General features: G+C 42.7%; 2 protein-coding genes across 5 annotated transcripts in view; one reads left to right on the top strand and one right to left on the bottom strand.

Annotated features, from left to right (window-relative positions):
* Nucleotides 1-1,666: 1,666 nt before the first annotated feature.
* PAAF1 (proteasomal ATPase associated factor 1) overlaps nt 1,667-22,621 on the bottom strand; it is a 108,139-nt gene continuing 87,184 nt past the window's right edge. For 2 of the 4 annotated variants that reach the window (XM_050756257.1, XM_050756258.1), the window contains 6 exons: nt 20,704-20,898; nt 14,958-15,049; nt 12,783-12,898; nt 10,549-10,631; nt 5,013-5,095; nt 1,667-2,118 (listed from right to left, as the gene is read on the bottom strand). In XM_050756257.1, the coding sequence (XP_050612214.1) occupies nt 2,041-2,118; nt 5,013-5,095; nt 10,549-10,631; nt 12,783-12,898; nt 14,958-15,049; nt 20,704-20,898 (647 nt within the window). In that variant the 3' untranslated portion in view covers nt 1,667-2,040. The remainder of the gene's footprint in view (nt 2,119-5,012; nt 5,096-10,548; nt 10,632-12,782; nt 12,899-14,957; nt 15,050-20,703; nt 20,899-22,621) is intronic. The other 2 variants (XM_050756260.1, XM_050756261.1) reach the window with 2 other exon arrangements.
* LOC126935249 (actin-related protein 2/3 complex subunit 3-like) lies at nt 7,093-7,891 on the top strand. Its single transcript, XM_050756491.1, has one exon. It carries the CDS (start codon nt 7,189-7,191, stop codon nt 7,699-7,701), a length of 513 nt encoding a protein of 170 aa, XP_050612448.1. The 5' UTR covers nt 7,093-7,188; the 3' UTR covers nt 7,702-7,891.

Below are 22,621 nucleotides of genomic sequence, written 5' to 3'. Positions count from 1 at the left end.
TTTGGTTTAAGCAACAGGGTGTTGTAGAAAAAAATGGGATTTAAAGTTAAGACAAAGTTCCTGGTTGAGTGTGGTGGCTCATGCCTGTAATGTCAGCACTATGAGAGGCCAAGGTGGGAGGAACACTTGAGTTCAGGAGTTTGAGACCAGCCTGGACAACATGGTGAGACTCTGTCGCTACAAAAAATTTTAAAAATTAGCCAAGTGTGGTGGTGTGCACCCATGGTTTCAGCAACTTGGAAGGCTGAAGTGAATTGCTTGAGCCCAGGAGGTTAAAGCTGAAGTAAGCTATAATCATGCCAAAGCACTCCAGCCTGGGCAACAGAGCAAGACCCTGTCTTTTAAAAAAAAAAAAAAAATTTACATGAGAATACGCCTTTAAGAACTCTGGTGGCCGGGTACGGTGGCTCACACCTGTAATCCCACACTTTGGGAGGCCAAGGCAGGTGGATCACGAGGTCAGGAGTTTGAGACCAGCCTGGCCAACATGGTGAAACCCTATCTCTACTAAATACACACAAAAAAAATTTAGCCGGGCATGGTAGTGCATGCCTGCAGTCCCAGCTACTCGGAAGGCTGAGGCAGGAGAATCGTTTGAACCTGACAGGTGCAGGTTGCAGTGAGCCAAGATCGCACCAGCCTGGGTGACAGAGCGAGACTCCGTCTCAAAAAAAAAAAAAAAAAAAAAAAGAACTCTGTCAACAATATTATTACCCCAGCCAGGAATGAAATGACCTTCCTCCCTTAAATAAATTGAAATCTTAATCTGCATGTCCCAGCTCAAGTGTCACATCTTTCAAGAAACTTTTCTCTAATAATCTCAAAAATACAAATAATATGGTATCCCCATTCTGGACATTATTAAAAAAGAATGAGGAACATCTACATGTACTGAGATGGAAAATCTCAGAGACCTTAAGTGAAAATAAGCCATGGAATACATACATTATGATTCCATTTTTATGTTTAGAGAAAAAAGGACCATGCCATTCTCTTGCTTAAAACCCATCAGTGGTTCCCCACTGCCAACCACTTGAAGTCTGAGCTCCTTAGCTGATATTCCTACTCCTTCACTAGCTGGGCTCTGCCAACCCCTGTGGCCTCATCTCCTACAGACCAATCTTGTCATTTTGAGCCCTGGGTTCCAGCTGTGACTAAAGTGCCCTCCACCATTTCTTCCTCTAGATCAGTGGCTCTCAAGCTTTAGCATACATCAGAATCACCTGGAATCCTTGTTAAACTACAGATTGCTGGCTGCACCCGTAGAATTTCTGATTTAAGTCTAGGATTGGCTCTAACAATTTCTATTTCCCATCAAGTTCCCCAGTGATACTGATGCTGCTGTTCTAAGAACCACACTTTGACAGCCAATGCCTTTACAATGATTATGACTCAATTTCCTCACCTACATATAGGCTGACCAATTATGTTGGTTTGAGACTGCCCCACTTTTGGCACTGCAAGTTTCAAGTCACAGCAAACCCCTTAGTTCCAAGCAAACTGGGACAGTTGGTTACCACCTGCATAAGAATCTCTTACAGGACATTTGTTGCTACTGCCAAGCAGGCCTTCTCTATGGTCAGGCAACAGGGAGTGCTGAGGAAGGAATTCCATCATCCTAACCGACTTTTTGCTGGAGTAAGAGTTTTTAACAAAGTTTTTCATATTCAGGCACCTCCAAACATATTTTCTTTATTTCCTCCAGAAAACAAGTTTTAGTACTGAGATCCTTGTAAACATTTAACACAACTGGTTTAAGAACAAACTAAAAGCATCTATATCCTTGCCCTGTGTTGCTGGGGTACGTTTATACAAGGAGAAGTTGGGACAAATGCAGTGGGCCCAGTGACCTTCCTATTCAGTTCAAAGTAGGTCTTGGCATGAGAGTTCCATATAGCCAGTACAGCTGACTTTCTGTGATTTCCAAGGGGTGCCCAAGACACTAAGGACCATGGTCCTTGGGAAGGTCTGATGACGTTTCTGCTCATTGTTGATCAGGGTCAAACCTTTTCACTAACCAGGATTGCTCTTTCCAAGAAGTCAGAGGTCAGAAAGCTGGTAGCGTCGTACAAGACCATCTCGACAGCATGTGTAGATCTGCTTCTCCCATGTGGCTACCTAGAACACAAGAATTCACAGTTAAAAGGAAGCCTGGGATTCTTCCATTTCAAAAAGATGGAGGCTTATGATTGACAGACACTAGTCCCAGGGAGTCTGAGAAGGCTTTATGAAGGCAACAGAATTACATCCATGATTATGTGCTTACAAAAATTGCTGGCTCATAGTGATGCCAGCATCCCAATCACCAATGGTTGGGATGCACCCATGACTATAGAACCGAGAAACTAATCGGTCCAAGTGGAAAGCAAACCCATTAGTGTTGTTCAGGTTGAGCACAGATGGTCTGCCTCTGGGGAGGAGATGGTTCATAGATGAGCTTGACTACTCTTGAACCTTATAAAATTGAATACAAAAAAGTACTGAATATGTGTCTTTTTTTCTGAGGAGGATTTCATCAACTCTTCAAGGAAAACAGCATGAATTCTGGAGTTAACTTAATCTCAGCTTTACTACCAACTAGCTGCATGACCTAGGGCAACTTTCTCAACCCCCCGGGCCCCAGTTGCCTCATTTGTACAATGGAAATATGTTGATTCAAAATATGGAACACTATACAAGAATTTTGTTTGTTTTTTGTTTTTTGAGACAGAATCTCGGCTCTGTCACCCAGGCTGGAGTGCAGTGGCACCATCTTGGCTCATTGCAAGTTCCGCCTCCCGGGTTCACGCCATTTTCCTGCCTCAGCCTCCAGAGTAGGTGGGACTACAGGCACCTGCCACCACGCCTGGCTAATTTTTTGTATTTTTAGTAGAGATGGGGTTTCACCGTGTTAGCCAAGATGGTCTCAATCTCCTGACCTCATGATCCACCCGCCTCGGCCTCCCAAAGTGCTGGGATTACAGGCGTAAGTCACCGCACCCGGCTGGAACACTACACAAGAATTTTAAAAAATGAAATGGATGGCCAGGCACAGTGGCTCACGCCTGTAATCCCAGCACTTTGGGAGGCCAAGGCAGGCCTCAGTCGGGAGTTCGAGACCAGCCTGACCAACATGGAGAAACCCTGTCTCTACTAAAAATACAAAATTAGCCAGGTGTGGTGGCGCATGCCTGTAATCCCAGCTACTTGGGAGGCTGAAGCAGGAGAATCGCTTGAACCTGGGAGGCAGAGGCTGCAGTGGGCTGAGATTGTGCCACTGCACTCCAGGCTAGGTAACAAGAGCGAAACTCCATCTCAAAAAAAAAAAAAGAAAAAAGAAATAGATCTATATGCATTTACCTGGAAACAGCTCTAAGACGGTAATTTAAATAAAAGTCACAGGGCACTATATAGAGAATAGTCTCAATTATGTACAAACTGAAGATAAAAGTATATTATTCACATCAATACATAAAGATGTAAGTGTACAAATTCTCTGAAAATAGTCTTGAAAAATATGTGCCAAACTGTTAACGCTAGTTACTTCTGGAAAAGAGGAAGGGAACCAAAAAGGTCGTAAAGGAGACTTTTAAATCTGTATCATTCTGTATTGTTTGAACTTTTACAGATATTAATTGTACAACTTTTTTTAAATTATAGGAAAAAATAGGAATAATAATACCTACACCTCAACAAATGGTAACAAAGATTACATGAGATAATGTATATAAAACGTTCGGCACAGTGTCTGGTCAATAAATATTTCCCCTTTTATTTTTCTCTTTCTATTCTAATCAAATGAGAAAATCAGTCCAGAAGTCTTAATAATAATAATAATGAGTAATATTTATAGAATGTATTTACAAGGAGTTTTCATATTACTATCTTCATTTTACAGATGAATTGACAGACTAGTGAGGTAAGTTTTTAAGTTTCTAGAGCCAGTAAGTGATGAACTTTTTTTTTTTTTTTTCTGAGACAGGGTCTCACTCTTCGCCCAGGCTGGAGTGCAGTGACACGATCACAGCTCATGGCAGCCTCAACTTCCCAGGCCCAAGCAATCGTCCCATCTTGGCCTCCCAAATGAGTAGCTGGGACTACAGGCATGTGCGCCACCATGCCCAGCTAATTTTTCTGTATTTTTTGTAGAGATGGGGGTCTCATCTTATTGCCCAGGCTGGTTTCGAACTCCTGGGCTCAAGTGATCCACCTGCTTCAGCCTCCAGAAGTGCTGGGGGTACAGCTGTCAGCCAGAAGTCACTATTTTTTTTTTTTTTTTTTTTTTTTGAGACGGAGTCTCACGCTGTTGCCCAGGCTGGAGTGCAGTGGCTCGATCTCGGCTCACTGCAAGCTCCGCCTCCTGGGTTCACGCCATTCTCCTGCCTCAGCCTCCTGAGTAGCTAGGACTACAGGCGCCCGCCACCACGCCCGGCTAATTTTTTGTATTTTTAGTAGAGACGGGGTTTCACTGTGGTCTCGATCTCCTGGCCTTGTGATCCGCCCGCCTCGGCCTCCCAAAGTGCTGGGATTACAGGCTTGAGCCACCGCGCCCGGCCTTTTTTTTTTTTTTTTTAAGAGATAGAGTCTCACTCTGTTGCACAGGCTGGAGTGGAGTGGTGCGATCTCGGGGCTCACTGCAGCCTCCACCTCCCAGGTTCAAGTGATTCTCCTGCCTCAGCCTCCCAAGTAGCTAGAACTACAGGCATATACCACCACGCCCAGCTAATTTTTTTGTATTTTTAGTAGAGACGGGTTTCACCATGCTGGCCAGGCTGGTCTTGAACTCCTGACCTCAAGTGATCCACCTGTCTCGGCCTCCCAAAGTGCTGGAATTACAGGCATGAGCCACCATGCCTGGCCCAGACGTCACCTCTGACTTAAGCTCTTAATTTCTTCCCATCCTACCACACTGCCTATACAATAAGCACTATTTTATCATCCCTAATGACCACAAGGTATCTGGATTCAGTCTCATAAAAGCCCTAGATCTCCCATGAGAATCACCCAGGTCTAGTGTTGTCTCAGGCCTGTACCTTGTACACAGGGTCACAGTCAGCCCCAGTGAGCTCAGTGACATAGTCTAAGTCTTGCTGGACAATAAAACAGCTTCCATCACCTGAAAGGCAGAAAGAAAATTGATATAACTAAGAGAAAACTCTATCCAGAGTTTAAACACTCACTATTTTTATTTGCTTCTGTAGATCACTAGTGTAAAGAAGATGGTCCAAAGACCCAGAATGGCAAATAGATCTTATTATGTGGGCCATCTTTTTTTTTCAGACAGAGTTTCGTTCTTGTTGTCCAGGCTGGAGTACTATGCCGCGATCTCAGCTCACTGCAACCTCCACCTCCTGGGTTCAAGCAATTCTCCTGCCTCAGCCTCCCAAGCAGCTGGGATTACAGGTGACCGCCACCACACCTGGGTAATTTTTGTATTTTTAGTAGAGATGGGGTTTCACCATGTTGGCCAGGCTTGTCTCAAACTCCCGACCTCAGGTGATCCATCCACCCGCCTCAGCTTCCCAAGGTGCTGGGATTACAAGCGTGAGCCACCATGCCCGGCCTATGTGGGCCAATTATGATAACCCATAGTGGCTGCCTAGAATGCTGAGCTGGGGTGGATTTGAAGAGCAAGTGCGAGTTCTGTGGGAAGAAGGGATGTCTTTGATTAGCAATGCCAGCCAAAGGCACAGAGCAAGCAACCACAGGTGTGTGTGTGTGAGTGTGTGTGTGTATTTATAAACTTATCCTAGATTATTTTTAATAGGGAATGTCTAAAAAAATGTCCTTAACATTTTTTAAAGAAATATTTGTGTAGATATTCCCTATTAAAATGTTCCCAGATTATTCCTCAATCTGTAAATTTGACTGTATACACTAGGAGAAAGAGGACAGTTAACACTAAGAAAGTAAAAGTATATCTAATTCTTAAAAGAGCACGGACAAATGAAACTTGGGGTGATCTATAAACTGCTTAATGAGGTGATTTCTTTTTGTTAATATAAAAGTAGTAAAAATACAAAAAAAATTAGCTGAGCGTGGTAGTCCACGCCTGTAATCCCAGATACTCAGGAGGCTGAGGCAGGAGAATTGCTTGAACCCAGGAAGCAGAGGTTGCAGTGAGCCAAGATGGTGCCACTGCACTCCAACCTAAGCAACAGAATGAGACTCTGTCTCAAAATAAATACATAAATACATAAATAAATAGAAGTAGTACATGCTCATTGAACAAAACTTTAAAAATAAACAAAGCAGGGGTAGAAAAATCACCCCAATCTACAATTCAAAGGCAATTACTGTTAATATTTTTATCTATTTTTTGTGCCTATTTTTCATGGTTGACAGCATGTGCATAAATGAATGTCTTTATGCATACAGTTTTTTCTGACTTTGTATATATAAAGACCTGGAAAAGAATCAGCAGATATTAATTAACCTTTTCAAACTTTTTGGAAATCTGAAAAACTGTTTTCCAAATTTATCTGTTAATCTATATTCCAAGCAGCAGCATATACAAGGTAGTACCTTACCCTTTCTTGCATTATTATTAAAAATCATCTTCTCCAACAATGAATCCTTATCTTTGAGAGAGACATATAGAAATGCTGACAGGTGAAATAAGATGCTCATGATATATTTCAAAATATATGAAATGAGGAATGCAAGGGAATGGGTAAAACAAGATTAGCCATATATTGATAATAGCTTACGTTGGACAATGGGTATAGCAGGTTCACTGTGCTATTTTCTCTACTTTTAGATATGTTTGGCAATTTCCATCAAAAAAGTTTTTTATTTTGTTTCATCTGGCAATTTAAATCTCCTCACTAATAATCAAAGAGTTCCAAAGGACCTCAAAGATCATCTATATCCAACTTCTAAACCAGTACAGAACTCCCTCTACAGCACATGGCAGAGCGGCCAAACAGCCTACACTTGCCCATCGCCAGAGTTAGGGGTGCTCACTACCTTAAGGGCAGCTTCTTTCTTAAGGAAAAGAAAGCTTTTCCTTTATAATTAACTGGAATGTGGTTTCTGATAACTTTCTCTTACTGGTCTTAGTTTTGTCCTCTGAAAACAGAGCTATAATCTTACTCCCTTTGCCTTTAGATATCAGTACTGGAAGTTATGCCTTGCCTTCTTCCCAGCAGAAAAGTAGAAAAGTACAAAAAATCTGCTCCTCTGGGTTGAAACCCAGGAGCCACCAAGATGCCAGCTTACCACTCTTCTCTCATGGATTCTGACACCGAACTCATTGGAAACATGGCACTGTTACCTATCAGAAGTCAATTCAAAGGACCTGCCCCAAGAGAGACAAAAGATATTGATACTGTGGATGAAGCCATCTATTACTTCAAGGCCAATGTCTTCTTCAAAAACTATGAAGTTAATAATGAAGCTGATAGGACCTTGATATATATCTCTCTCTACGTTTCTGAGTGTCTAAAGGAACTCCAAAAGTGCAATTCCAAAAGCCAGGGTGAGAAAGAAATGTATACACTGGGAATCACTAACTTTCCTGTTCCTGGAGAGCCCGGTTTTCCACTTAATGCAATTTATCCCAAACCTGCAAACAAACAGGAAGATGAAGTGATAAAGGCCTATTTACAACAGCTAAGGCAAGAGACTGGACTGAGACTTTGTAAGAAAGTTTTCAACCCTCAGAATGATAAACGCAGCAAGTGGTGGACTTGCTCTGTGAAGAGACAGTTCATGAACTAGAGTCTTTCAAGACCTGGACAGTGAAAGGAGCAGGGGCAGCCACCATCTCCAGAGCCCTAAGCAGCATTTTCCAGCAAGATATACACAATACTTTGCCTTTATTTCACAACGTTTTATACACAAGAGAGAAGAGCATGTCTTTACTTGAAAAACTCTTGATCAAGAATTCGGGTGGGAGAAAAGAAAGTGGGTTATCAACAGTGATTTGAAATTTTCTGCAGTATTAAGCTGGTGCTTAGTAAGTATAAGTAATAATAAAGAAATTTCAGGCCAGGCGTGGTGGCTCACACCTGTAATCCCAGCACTTTGGGAGGCCAGGGCGGGCGGATCATGAGGTCAGGAGATCGAGACCATCCAGGCTAATACGGTGAAACCCTATCTCTACTAAAAATACAAAAAACTAGCCAGGTGTGGTGGCGGGCACCTGTAGTCCCAGCTACTCAGGAGGCTGAGGCAGGAGAATGGCATGAACTCGGGAATGGAGCTTGCAGTGAGCTGAGATGCTGCCACTGCACTCCAGCCTGGGCGACAGAGCAAGACCCTGTCTCAAAAAAAAAAAAAAAAAGAAATTTCTAACATTCCAAAAAAAAAAAAAAAGTACCAAAAGTAGAGTACGAGTCAGCTCTTCTCCACCTCCTACTCCTCATATAACCCACACATCACCTTGAAACAGAGATTTTTTTTTTTTTTTTTTTGAGAGGGAGTTTCACCAGGGATTACAGGTGCACACCACCATGCCCGGCTAATATTTGTATTCATCAAAAGAGATGGCATTTCGCCATGTTGGCCAGGCTGGTCTTAAACTCCTGACCTCAGGTGATCTACCCTCCTCGATCTCCCAAAGTGCTGGGATAACAATCAGGAAAATGGCCTGCAGGTAGGAGAGAAGAGGTGAGAAATATCGAGGCCTCAGGTGATCTATCCACCTTGGCCTCCCTAAGTGCTGGGATTACAGGTGTGAGTCACTGCGCCCAACCTTATTTTTTAATTTTAATTTTTTTTTTTTTTTTTTTTTTTAGACAGAGTCTCGCTCTGTCACCCAGGCAGGAGTGCAGTGGCATGATCTCAGCTCACTGCATCCTCCGCCTCCCAGGTTCAAGCAATTCTAATGCCTCAGCCTCCTGAGTAGCTGGGACTATGGACGTGTGCCACCATGCCCAGTAATTTTGTGTTTTTAGTGGAGACAGGGTTTCATCATGCTGGCCAGGGTGGTCTCAAATTCCTGACCTCAAGGGATCTACCCGCTTCAGCTTTCCAAAGTGCTGGGATTACAGGCATGAGCCACCATGCCCAGTCACTATCTTTTTAATATTTTTTTAATTAAAAAAATTATTTTTGAGACAGAGTCTCGCTTTGTCACCCAGGGTGAAATGCAGTGGCACAATCATGGCTCACTGCAGCCTCCACCTCCTAGACTCAAGCGATCCTCCTACCTCAGCTTCCTGAGTAGCTGGGACCACAGAAATGAACCACCATGCCTGACTAATTTTTATTTTTTGTAGAGACAGGGTCTTCTATGTTGCCCGGGCTGGTCTCAAACTCCTGGGCTCAAGTGATCCTTCCACCTCAGCCTCCCAAAATGCTGGGATTATAGGCATGAGCCACTGTGCCCAGCCCATTTGTTTTTTAAATTAAAAAAAAAAAAAAAAAAGTTTTATAAAAATATTATATTTTGGAGTGACTTTAGGTTTACAGAAAAGTTAGTTAAAGATAATACAGAAAGTTCCCATATGCCCTTAATCAGTTTCAGGTTTTCCCAAATGTTATCACCTTACATTTGTCAAAACTAAGAGGTCAATATTGGTACACTGCTATTACCTAAACACATACTTTTTTTTTTTCCACCAGTCTTTCCTTAACATCCTGGATCCAGTCTAGAATACCACTGACTTAGCTGTCAAGTTTCTTTAGTCTCCTTGGTTGACTTTTATTTTCAAATTACTAAATTAATATAATCTGAAATGGACTCTGGACTTCTTGTTAAGTGAAGCAGTACACTTTCCTAACTGTTTAAACCATGTTCAGCGGAGTGTTCTGTAAATAACAGCCCAAAACATCCTAACTGATATACTGAAATGCTCAAGGTAGGTAGGTAGTCCCTCCAGGCTGTAGAGTCCAGTCCTCCTCACCTGCATCATTCCTACAAGGATCCAGTGTCCCTTAATGTACACTTTGTTCCAGGCATTTCCCCAGCATCATTCCTGAACTCCATTCCAAAGAGTTTGTCCTGGCTACACCAAGGTACTCGCTTTACCTAGAATATGTATGTAAAGCATCAAACACAGTACCTACTACATAGCAGGCTCTCCGGAAATGCTAGTGCCCTTCTTCTTTTGCCCCCCTTGCCTCATCTATGACTTTGCATACACAAAAGCTTCAGCTTTCAGTGTCCATCTTTACATCTCCAGTGGGTGAAATCTTTATCGGTTTACATGTCACCTAGTTCACAAAGACCTTGCTGACAGCACTCCTGCCTCTAGAATTAGCTATTCTCCATTTCCTCATGCAGTCTTCTAATGTAGTCCTTATCAAACTGGACTGCAATCATATGTTCACATGTCTGTCTGCCTTATTGTGAGCTCCCTTAGGGCACAAGAGTGGTGGGCATTGAGCTAAATTCTGGGAATAACACAATGAATAAGGCACAGTCACCACCCTCAAGGAGCTTGAACTGGAGGGGGACGCAGACAATCACAACACAGAGTGATAAAAACTATTGATAGGTACAATATGCCAAAGAATCATGGGGGACCATGCCCCAACCCAGCCAGAGATTATACACTTAAAACTATGTTTAATTAACTGAACTACAAAGAAGCATCTCTCTCAATTGGCTCATGGACCCACCTTGGCTAGCAATGAATCCATCTCTGAAACTTAGCAGGGATAGAACTGGTGCTCCTGATCTGTGGATGACTTGTACCGGAGCCCTAGGATTCAAAGAAAAGGGAAATTTACTTTCTTTCTTCAAAAGCAATACTTGACCATATTCACTAATCACATAAGAGCAAACAGGATAAAATGTGGAGAAAGATTAAACATTTCTATGGTTTCTTTCCTGGCAAGAACCTTAACTGGCAGATTAAGGTAATTCATTTAAAACCATCCATGTCTCTAAACATGAACTAAGTCACCACCCAAATCCTGAGTTTTTAAGGCAGGTATGACATGGGTTGAAGATAACAATATTAGCAGTATGTTAACCTTTTCACTTAACGAAAGAATTAAGATTTGTTGTAAAATATTAAAATTGTCAGGACTCTAAACAGAAAGAGAAAGCTGAGTGAGAATCAATTTAATATATATGTAAGGGTGATTTTATAATAGTGATCAGAGATTCCCTATCTCTGTGGAGGCAAAAAAAAAAAAAAAAAAAAAAAAAATTAAGTAACTGAAATGATGGAAGAAAAGGTATAAGCTAGTCACCATCTACTGTAATTTCTTCCCTGCTCTTGGAATAAACTTAGAATGGCAGGTAAGGTCAAAGCAGCTCCTGTTTTCCTGCTGGCATCACTTCTCACCACTGCCCTCATATGCAGGGAACATACCTGTCATAGACTCCCGAAAACAACCCCTTTCACATGCCTTCATATATAGGATTGTATGTATGGGATTCTACCGAGCCCAGCTCTTTTCCTCCTTCTTTACTTGGCAACTTCCTACTCAACAAGATCCAATGTTTCTCATTGCTTTGGAGAAGCAGTCTTACCTCCTTCCCTCTCCTTTCTGGTGCTTCCTTAAATTTCTGTGGCTAGCCCTGTCAGATAAGCGATCACACTGCACAACAGTCTTTTACTTGTCCATCTTTACCATTAGACTCCAGGTGTCTCAAAGGCAGAGTCTGTTTTTTTGTTTTTTGTTTTTGTTTTTGAGATAGAGTCTCGCTCTGTTGCCCAGGCTGGAGTTCAGTGGCACGATCTCAGCTCACTGAAACCTCCACTTCCCAGGTTCAAGCGATCCTCCTGCCTCAGCTACGCTAGCAGCTGGGATAATAGGTACGCGCCACCATGCCCAACTAATTTTTGTATTTTCAGTAGAAACGGGGTTTCGCCATGTTGGCCAGGCTGGTCTCGAACTCCTGACCTCAGGTGATCCACTCACCTTGACCTTCCGAAGTGCTGGGGTTACAGGAGTGAGCCACCACACCCAGCCCAGAGTCTGTACCTTTTATTTCTGTTTTTCAGTGCCTTGAACCAAGCCTGATGCCCACAGAAGCTATTTTCAATAAATATCAGTTGAAAAAAGGAAGGAAATCAAAGGAAGAAGGGACAGAATTGTAGAAATTATTAAATCCTGCAACAGAGAGATTGTGTGATTCTCTTTAGGTATCTTTAAGACCAAGGAAAAGCCTGTTTAGAAAGGTCATGATCAAAACTACATAACTAACAGAGCTGGGTTCCTTAAACTAAAAATAATCTTTTAGGGCTGGGTACAGTGGCTCATGCCTGTAATCCCAGCACTTTGGGAGGCTGAGGCGGGCAGATAATGAGGTCAGGAGTTTGAGACCAGCCTGACCAACCTGGTGAAACCCTGTCTCTATTAAATATACAAAAATTAGCTTGGTGTGGTGGCACACGCCTGTAATCCCAGCTACTCAGGAGGCTAAGGCAGGAGAATTGCTTGAACCCGGGAGGCAGAAGTTACAATAAGCCGAGATAGCACCACTGTACTCCAGCCTGGAGGACAGAGTGAGAATCCATCTCAAAAAATAAATAAATAAATAAAAATAATTCAATCTTTCAATCTTAGGGTAGCCAGGGTCTAATGCAAGAGAAAATTACTGAGCTCTTTAAGGTTAAAAGTTCTAGACAATCAATTTAAATGAAATGTTAGTTTATATTTAAGCTTAATTTTCACAGCAATCATTAGTCAGACAATCATAATAGTATGAATCATATATTTTAATATGAGTCCAGGAATAATAAGAACAATCAGAAAATTCAGACCAGAAAACCTTTGTAAACGGAAAAATATACCCTTGATTCAATAGTCATCTATATGCTAGGCTAAATCAACGTTAAAGCCAATAAAAATTTCCACTCTGTAGAAGACCTGCATCATGTAAATGAATAGTGACTCACCCTGGACTCCTCACATCCAGCTGATAAATGTTTCCATCTTGAGTCCCAGCCAATAGCAAGAAGCCAGAGAGAAAAGTACAGCAGTTGAAAGCATCTGAGCCAATAAAGAGGAACACCTGGGAACAAGTAGGAGGCAAAAATGCTGTTTAGAGATTAATTTGTTTCCAAGAATAAACAGGCACCAAAGAAGGAAAAATTTCACTATATTTTGAGATATTTTCTTCCTTCCCCCTTTAATTATTCTCAAATGGTAAATTACACATTCACCAAAAACTGAGAAGGAAATACTCCCAGGATTTCAGGAACCTGAGGCTGGTTAAGGACTTGAACAGTTTATGTAATATACTCTGAGGTGGCAGTTTTCCAACTATTACCACTCAACACACTATCTCACAGTATCCTCACCAACAAAATTCCTTCTTTTCCCCTTTTTCATGACAACCTTCTATTTGAGAAACACTTGCAATTCCCACATGTAAGTTTTGTTCCATGTCACTTCAACCTTTTGAAGGAGGGTATTTTGTAGGAAAATAAACAGGCTTAAATAAAGTAGCGATGTAAAGAATCACAGTTCTCCCCATGAATCTGAAAAAGAAATTATTAGATTTTCATTTACTTCTTACTGTTAGCTCAAACTGATTATGTCTTCCCCAAACATTCTAAAAAGAAAAGGCAAAAAACAAAATAAACAAAAAAACCTGATTTCCCTCTGGAAGTAAAAGCCAGTGTGAAAACTCAAGTATAAAGGCGATATTAGCAAAAATGGTAATGTTCCTGAAACAAACTTTGAAAATGGAAATATCACTAGCACAATGAAGTAATAAGATGAAATGAAAACAGCAAACGCTGTGGCCAAACCAAATCATTAAAGTTGTCTGGATGACAATTACAGGAGCTAGAAGGAAATTTTAAAAATCTAATCTCTGGGAAGAGAGAATTTAGTTAACAGCATAATCTTCCCAGCAAAAATTCAGATGTAGGAAGAAACTCCAACTAATGGTCTGTTCATTAATTGATCAAGAGTCCTGAATACATGAGTCTTTTTTTTTTTTTTTTTTTTTTTTTTGAGACAGGGTCTCACTCTGGTTCCCCAGACTGGAGTACAGTGGCACAATCTTGGCTCACTGAAGCCTCGACCTTCCAGGCTAAGGTGATCTTCCCATCTCAGCCTCCCAAGTAGCTGTAGCTGGAATTACAGGTGCATGCCACCACGCCCAGCGAATTTTTTGTATTATTAATAGAGATGGGTTTTTTGCCCAGGCCAGTCTTGAACTCTTGGACTCAAGCAATCTACCCTTTCTGGGCCTCCCAGGAAGCTGGGATTACAGGCATGAGCCATTGTTCCCAGCCGCATGAGTTCTTTACTCAGAATTTCTTCACATTACCTAAGAGGTAGCAGGACTCATAAAGAAAGAAAATCTATACAACTTCATCATTTTACATATAGCACACTAAGGCCCAGAGAAGGAAAGTGACTTAACAAAGATCACAAAACAGTAGAGCATTTAATCCTCATCATATACCCTATTATGCCCAGTTTAGTGATGAGGAAGCAGGCGCAGAGAGGTTAAGTAACTTGTCCAATGCTGGAATCATTAAGTATTAACATAAGAACTGAGATTTATTTTATTTTTTTATTCTCTGCAAGTGTTGCACAAGAACTGGGATTTAGGGCCGGGTGCAGTGGCTCACACCTGTACTCCCAGGTGTGAGGTCAAGGAAGGTAGATCACATGGGTCAGGAGTTTGAGACTAGTCTGGCCAACATGATGAAACCCTGTCTCTACTGAAAATATAAAAATTAGCCAGGCATGGTGGTAGGCCTGTAATCCCAGCTACTCGGGAGGCTGACGCAGGAGAATCACTTGAACCTAGGAGGCGGAGGTTGCAGTAAGCTGAACCGAGATTGCACCACTGCACTCCAGCCTGGGCGACAGAATGAGACTCTGTCTCAAAAAACAAACAAACAAACAAACAAACAAACAAACAGGGATTTAAATGTTGCCCTTATTCCAAATCCCACACTCTTAATCATTATGCTGTACTTCCTCTTACTCAGGCAGCTTTCTCAAAAGTGAACACAGGGAGCAAGTAGAAATGTTTCCAAAATAGCCTTCTAAGAAACAGAACGACCCAGGTTGCCTCAGAGTTCAAAGGCCATATAGGAACCACTTGCCGGCTGCCTGCTCTGTAGTCCCAAGCACTGAAGTTTCTTATCTTCCCGGGCCAACAGCAGCATTTTTGCTTCTGTTCCAACCTCCCGTTCACCTGCATGACAAATGAACTATGTTAATAACAGTGAGGTTGATCAGCTGGCAGTGCCCACACAGCACCAATACTGATGGTTGACTACTGATTGTGTTAGCGATTCACTTACTACAAAGCAAACATTTATTATGTTCTGTATCTCACTGTGGTATTATTTATAAACTGGATATATTTGACAAAACTCACAGAACTATACAATTAAAAAGACTGACTTTATTTTTACATTTTAAAAATGTTTTTTAATGGTATCCAGTAGCCAAGGAAAAGGGTGACTTTTACCATATGTAAAAGATACCTCAGTAAATCCAAATGTATTTTTAAAATGTGTGTGTGTGTACTCTTTTTTGAGACAGGGTCTAGTATGTTGTCCAGGCTGAAGTGCATGGGCCATTCACAAGAATAAACATAGCACCCCACAGCCTTGAATCCCTGGGCGCGAGCAATCCTCCCGCCTCAGCCTCCTGAGTAGCTGGGACTACAGGTATGCACACCATGGCTGGCAATAAACCCAACTTTTAAAATACTAAGTTGTTTGTACCGTGAGAAGACACCACACTAGGAGCAGGGATACAATGCTGGAAAATATAGTCTCTGACCTCAAAGATCTTACAGCCTGGAGAAAATGAAATGTATTCATTCACTCACCAAATATTTCTTTAGGGCCTACTATGTATCAGGCACTATTCTTTTTTTCTTTTTCTTTTTTACCTTCATCTTCTATGTGATGACATCACACACTATTCTAACTGCTAAGGAAACAGTGATGAACAAACAGATAAGGTCCTTACTCTCAAGGATTCTAGTGAATAGGTAAATAAACAAGTAGGATACTTTCAGAAAGTGATGAGTTCTAAAAGAAAATAAAATAGGAAAATAAGATCAGAATTGAATAGGTGGTGGGAGGCTAAGTGGGGAGGGTAACTTTAAATGTAAACTTCATTTATTTTTAAAAATTTTTTTTATAGAGATGGGGTCTCACTATGTTGCCCAGGCTAGTCTCAAATTCCTGGGCTCAAGCAATTCGCCCACCTCAGCCTCCCAAAGTGCTGGGTTTACAGGTGTGAGCCACCACGTCCAGCCTAAACTTTAACTTTAAAAAGCCTCTGTGGAAGTAATTTTTCAACTGAACGGTGAGATCTGAAAGGTGAACAGAAACCAGTTATGTGAAGAGCTTCAGGAGTATATTCCAGACTAAGGGAAAAAGAAGGCAGAGTCAGGCCAGGTGCGGTGGGTCACGCCTGTAATCCCAGCACTTTGGGAGCCCGAGGCGGGTGATCACTTGAGGTAAGGAGTTCAAGACCAGCCTGGCCAACATGGCAAAACCCCATCTCTACCAAAAATACAAAAAATAGCTGGGTGTGGTGGTGCATGCCTGTAATCCCAGCTACTCGGGAGGCTGAGGCAGGAAAATTGCTTGAACCCAGGAGGTGGAGGTTGCAGTGAGCCAAGAATGTGCCACTGCATTCCAGTCTGGGTGACAGAGGGAGACTGTCTCAATTTAAAAAAAAAAAAAAAGAAGGCAAAGTCCAGAGACTGGGAGAGTCCACTGTACTGAAAGAAGAAACTGAAGCCCTGTAGTTGAAATGTAGTGGGCCTGGCTGAGGATGGTATGACATGAGACTGGAGAGAAGTGCAGGGGTCAGAAAGTACAAAAGCTTGTTGTAAGCCATGTAAGGGGTTAGGATTTCAACATGTACAAAGGGAGGCCACTGGAGAGTTCTAAGCAGGAGCATGACATGACTTATGATTTTCTTTTTCTTTTTTTTTTGGAGATGGAGTCTCGCTCTGTCACCCAGGCTGGAGTGCAATGGCGTGATCTCGGCTCACTGCAACCTCCGCCTCCCAGGTTCATGCCATTCTCCTGCCTCAGCCTCCCGAGTAGCTGGGACTACAGGCGCCTGCCACCACCCCCGGCTAATTTTTTGTATTTTTAGTAGAGACAGGGTTTCACTGTGTTAGCCAGGTTGGTCTCGATCTCCTGACCTTGTGATCTGCCCACCTCGGCCTCCCAAAGTGCTGGGATTACAGGCGTGAGCCACCACACCCGGCACGATTTTCTTAAATGACCACAATGATTGCTCTGAAAAGAATGGCTTATAGGAGAATAGTCTAGGCAGTAGTACAGGAAATAGGTGATGATAGTTTGGACCAGGATGTTGGCAGGAGGAAGGGAGAGAAGGGGAGGGAGAGGGAGAAATAGAAAAATTAGAAACACTTTGAAGTTAGAGATGGTAGACGTTGCTGATGCAGGACATGAGGAAAGAGGGGGTAGACTGTGAGTGAATCTCAGGCTTCAGGCTTGAGCAAATGGGTAGATAGTGGTGCCATTTCTGAGATGGAAAAAAACAGTTTGGGGTGGGGAGGGATCAAACACTCCTTGTTAGACAAGGTAAGTTCAACTTATTTATTAGACATCAAAATAGAGTCTGAAACTCAGGTGAGAGGTCTATGCTTTACATGAACTTTGGAAATCGTTATCAGTTTAAATAATGAGCCGGGCGCGGTGGCTCAAGCCTGTAATCCCAGCACTTTGGGAGGCCGAGGCGGGCGGATCACAAGGTCAGGAGATCGAGACCACAGTGAAACCCCGTCTCTACTAAAAATACAAAAAATTAGCCGGGCGCGGTGGCGGGCGCCTGTAGTCCTAGCTACTCAGGAGGCTGAGGCAGGAGAATGGCGTGAACCCAGGAGGTGGAGCTTGCAGTGAGCCGAGATCGCGCCACTGCACTCCAGCCTGGGCAACAGCGTGAGACTCCGTCTCAAAAAAAAAAAAAAAAAAAAAAAAAAAAAATAATGATAGCTATGGAACAGATGAGATCACAAAGGAAGAAACTGTAGTTACAGTTGAGGGCCCAGAACTTAATAGTGGGGCCCTCTAGTATTTAAAGGTAGAAGAGAGGAGTTTCATAAAAGAACTTTAAAAAGTAGCAGTCAATGAAACAGGAAGAAAGCCAGTGTTGTGTGGTATCACAGAAGCCATGAAAAAAATGTTCTCTAAGGAGAGGGTTTACTATGTGAAATACCACTAAATTCAGAAAGACAAGCACAGAGAAATAAGATGGATTCGGCAAGAGAAAGCTCACTGGTGGCTGGGCCCCATAGCTCACACCTGTAAGCCCAGCAGTTTGGGAGGCTGAGGAGGGCGGATCACTTGAGGCCAGAAGTTCAAGACCAGCCTGGCCAACATGGTGAAACCTCGTCTCTACTAAAAATACACAAATTAGCCAGGCATGATGGTGGGCACCCATAATCCCAGCTACTCGGGAGGCTGAGGCACGAGAATCACTTGAACACTTGAACCTGGGAGGTGGAGGTTGCAGTGAGCCAAGAGATCGTACCACTGCACTCCAGCCTGGGCAAGACTAAGACCCCATCTCAAAAAAAAAAAAAAAAAAAAAAAAAAAGGAAGGTCACTGGTGACTTTAACAACAGCCATTTCAGTCAAGTACTTGGGCATAAACCATCCTAGAATGGGCTGAAGAATAAATGGGAAATGAAAAAGTACAGAAAACGAGAAACAATATTTTCATTTAAATTACTTTAGGGCCAGCAGCAGTGGCTCGTACTTGTAATCCCAGCACTTTGGGAGGCTAAGATGGGAGGATCGCTTGAGGCCAGGAGTTCAAGACCAGCCTGGGCAACATAGTGAGACCTTGTCGCTACAAAAATAAAAAATAAAAAAAATTAGATAGGTGTAGCGGTGCATGCCTAGAGTCCTAGCTACTCAAGAGGCTGAGAGGCAGGAGAACTGCTTGAACAGAGTACAGAGGATTATTAGGGCTAAGAAACTACTATGTATGATACTACAATGGTGAATACATGTCACTGTACATTTGTCAGACCCTATAGGATGTATAACGCCAAGAATGAGTCTTAAACTCTGAACTTTGGATGATAATAATGTGTCATATGTAGGTTCATCAGCTGCAACAAATGTACCACTCTGGTGGGAGACGTTGATAGTGAGGAGGGCTGTGTGTGGGTGGGTAAGGCAAAAGATATATAAGAACTCCCTGTACTTTTTTTTTTTGAAACAGAGGCTCACACTGTCACCTAGGCTGGAGTGCATTGGTGCAATCTCAGCTCACTGCAACTTCAACTTCCCAGGTTCACACGATTCTCCTGCCTTAGCCTCCCGAGTAGCTGGGATTACAGACACACACCACCACACCCGGCTAAATTTTTGTATTTTTAGTAGAGACAGGGTTTCACTATGTTGGCCAGACTGGTCTCAAAATCCTGACCTTGTGATTCGCCCTCCTTGGCCTCCCAATGTGCTGGGATTACAGGCGTGAGCCACCACGCCCAGCCCCCTGTACTTTCTGCTAAATTTTGCTGTGAACCTAAAATGGCCCTAAAAAATAAGGTCTATTTTTTTAAATGTGAAGGGCTAAGACAATGGTAGAAAAAAAAAAAAATTGTCCCATGCTGGCTAACATGGTGAAACCCCGTCTCTACTAAAAAATACAAAAAATTAGCCAGGCGTGGTGGTGCGCGCCTGTAGTCCCAGCTTCTTGGGAGGCTAAGGCAGGAGAATGGTGTGAACCCAGGAACCAGAGCTTGCCATAAGCCGGGATTGTGCCACAGCACTCCAGCCTGGGCGACAGAGCAAGACTCCATTTCAAAAAAAATATTGTCCTATGGAACAAAGATGCAACTATTATTATGGGAAAATAAGAATGAAAGTTGCCTTATTAGGACCTTTATTAGCCTCTCACCACAGCTATTCAACCCATTTCCTACTACTACCCCTCTTAATTCAACTTTCTAGCCCAGCCAAGTGTATCTTTTTATATAGCACTCAGTTTCATGTCCAAGCTGTAATGCAAACTGCCCCTACACCTACCCCTTGCCCTAGCTCCCACTGTCCTATCCTTACCATTCCTGTCTGTTCAACTTGAACTTACCCTTTAAAGGCTTAAGCCAACTTCTTTTGTGACATCTTTCCTATCTATACTAACCGGGAACACTCCATCCCTCTGAAAACCTATTATATTTGCATTAGGACTCGCTAATTTGCCAGGCATGGTGGTACATGCCTATAGTCCCAGCTATTAGGGAGGCTGTGGTGGGAGGATCACTTAAGCCCAGGAGTTCAAGGCCAGCCTGGGCAAAACAGCAGGACTCTATCACTAAAAGAATATTATAAATAAAAAGAATCACTAATTAGTTCAGCCAAATGTTACTGTTCTCTAAATGTTTTATAGCAAGCTTGTCCAACCTGCAGCCCAGGGAGGCTTTGAATGAGGCCCAACACAAATTCATAAACTTCCTTAAAATATTATGAGATTTATTTATTTATTTTTAGCTCAGCTATCATCAATGTTAAGTGTGTTTTATGTGTGGCCCAAGATAAGTCTTCTTCAAATGTGGCCCAGGGATGCCAAAAGATTGGACACCCCTGTTTTATAGGCATTAATCTCATCTGCTAAATTAGATTGTACTTACTGAAATGTAGTGCTATGACATATACTTCCTTTGTAGATTCCAAAGCAATAGAAACATAGTAGGTACAGAATAAATATTAATTGTATGGTGAAAACAGAAATACCAGGTACAGAGCAGAAAAGGATGAGGAAGAAATAGAGAAACTAAGGCAATCACTGAAGGGGGCCCAAGAAAAAAAACAATCCTACATATCATTATCAACTTACTGGGCATCTGCTCAGGGGAGCCAAGGTTTATGGAGTTGTCAGCAGCACCCACCGCCACTCCATTGATGGAAGAACCACAATCTGCAAGGACTCCCAAGCAGGCTGAGCGCCCACAATCCCAAAGTCGTGCTGTCCCATCTCGAGAACCAGATACCACATTCCTCCCCCGATCAACGATGGCTGTATCCAGGATACCTAGCAAGAGAAAAAAACTCCCTAAGATGGAGGATGGAGTAAAGGAACTACAAGGGCAGAGAAGATGGAGCTGCATAAATGACTCCATCCCTTCACAAACATGTTCTGAACAGGTACCACATGCTGGCCATGTTCAAGTGCTCGAAAAACAGAAATAGAGTCCCAGCTCCCCAATAAATCAAAGTTTAGCTGTGAAAGACAGGCATGGAAAAACAAATTCTGGATTTAATTTTTAGTGGAGTGTGCTACAGCAATCATGTTCAAGTTTTTTATTTTATCTTCAAAACCCTTTTTTAAAAATAAAAATTAAGAGGTCGAGTATGGTGGCTCACGCCTGTAATCCCAGCACTTTGGGAGGCTGAGGCAGGTGGATTGCCTGAGCTCAGGAGTTCAAGACCAGCCTGGCTAATATGATGAAACCCCGTCTCTACTAAAAATACAAAATAGCCAGGTGTGGTGGCACATGCCTGTAATCCCAGCTAATCAGGAGGCTGAGGCAGGAGAATCGCTTGAACCTGGGAGGCGGAGGTTGCAGTGAGCTGAGGTCACACCACTGCACTCCAGCCTTCGACAGAGGAGACTCCATCTCAAATAAATAAATAAATAATAAATAAATAAAGTAGACACCTTAACAAGAACTTTGGAGAAAAAAAAAAATAGACACCTAAGAGAATTCAGTTTGAAAATCACTGCCTTGGCCAGGTACAGTGGTACACACCTGTAATTCCAGCACTTTGGGAGGATGAGGCAGAAGAATCTCTTGAGCTCAGGAGGTCGAGACCAGCCTGGGCAACACAGCATGACTTTGTCTATACAAAAAATTTAATTCAGGCATGAGGCTTGTGCCTGTAGTCCCAGCTACTCAGGAGGCTGAGGTGGGAGGATTGCTTGAGCCCTGGAGTTCAAGGCGACAGTAAGCCATGATTGCTTCACTGTACTCCAGCCTGGGCAGTGGAGCAAGACCCCACTATATATACATATAATTACATATATCTTGCTGCTGCTTTCAGTCATAATTGATTAAAAGGGTTAGCCTCCCCATTTGAAAAAAGGACATGACTTCTGGTTCTGGCCAAGAAAGAGTAGTCCCATTGCTCCTAGGTCCTTCCATTTACAACTGAAAAGTCGTGGACAGAGCAAGCATAGGAAGACTCGGAATGACGGAAAGAAGGTGGTGGACCACCTAAGGACCTCAGGATTTAAAGAATAACATAGCAATGAGTTCCTGGATTTCTTTATTGCCTCCCACATATCCTGGACAGGACGTTGCAGAAGGCTCCAACACGAAACTGCTAACAGGAACAGAGTTAAAAAACAAAACAAAATAAAACTCCCAGTAAAGTCTGTTGCCCCTAGCGCAAAGACTGAGAAGGACATAGCTCACAAAATAGAAATCTTCTTGGCAACATCCACCCTATACAAGTAGACACCAACAGAAAAACTGTTACTCCCCCTCCCCCATGGTTTCAGTGGGGCTGAACAGGAGGTGATCGTCTACCCTGCTCCCATGGAAGCAGGCAGCAGCACTCCCATTCCCCTACCCAGTGGGGCTGACCAGGCTAAGTAGGGTACTGTCATCAGGATCCAGCAGTGAGCTTCCATCCCCGTCTGGCACTGACAGGCACAAAGAGGTGCCCTGAGGTGCCCACAACCCCTTCCCAGGTGTCAGTCAGCAGGGAACCAAGCTTGTAACGCCACTAGGAGGCAATGAGGTGATGCAAGT

The sequence above is a fragment of the Macaca thibetana genome, chromosome 14 (assembly GCF_024542745.1).
Source record: "Macaca thibetana thibetana isolate TM-01 chromosome 14, ASM2454274v1, whole genome shotgun sequence".
NCBI lineage: Eukaryota > Metazoa > Chordata > Mammalia > Primates > Cercopithecidae > Macaca > Macaca thibetana.
This window is presented reverse-complemented; position numbering and strand designations above follow the sequence as displayed.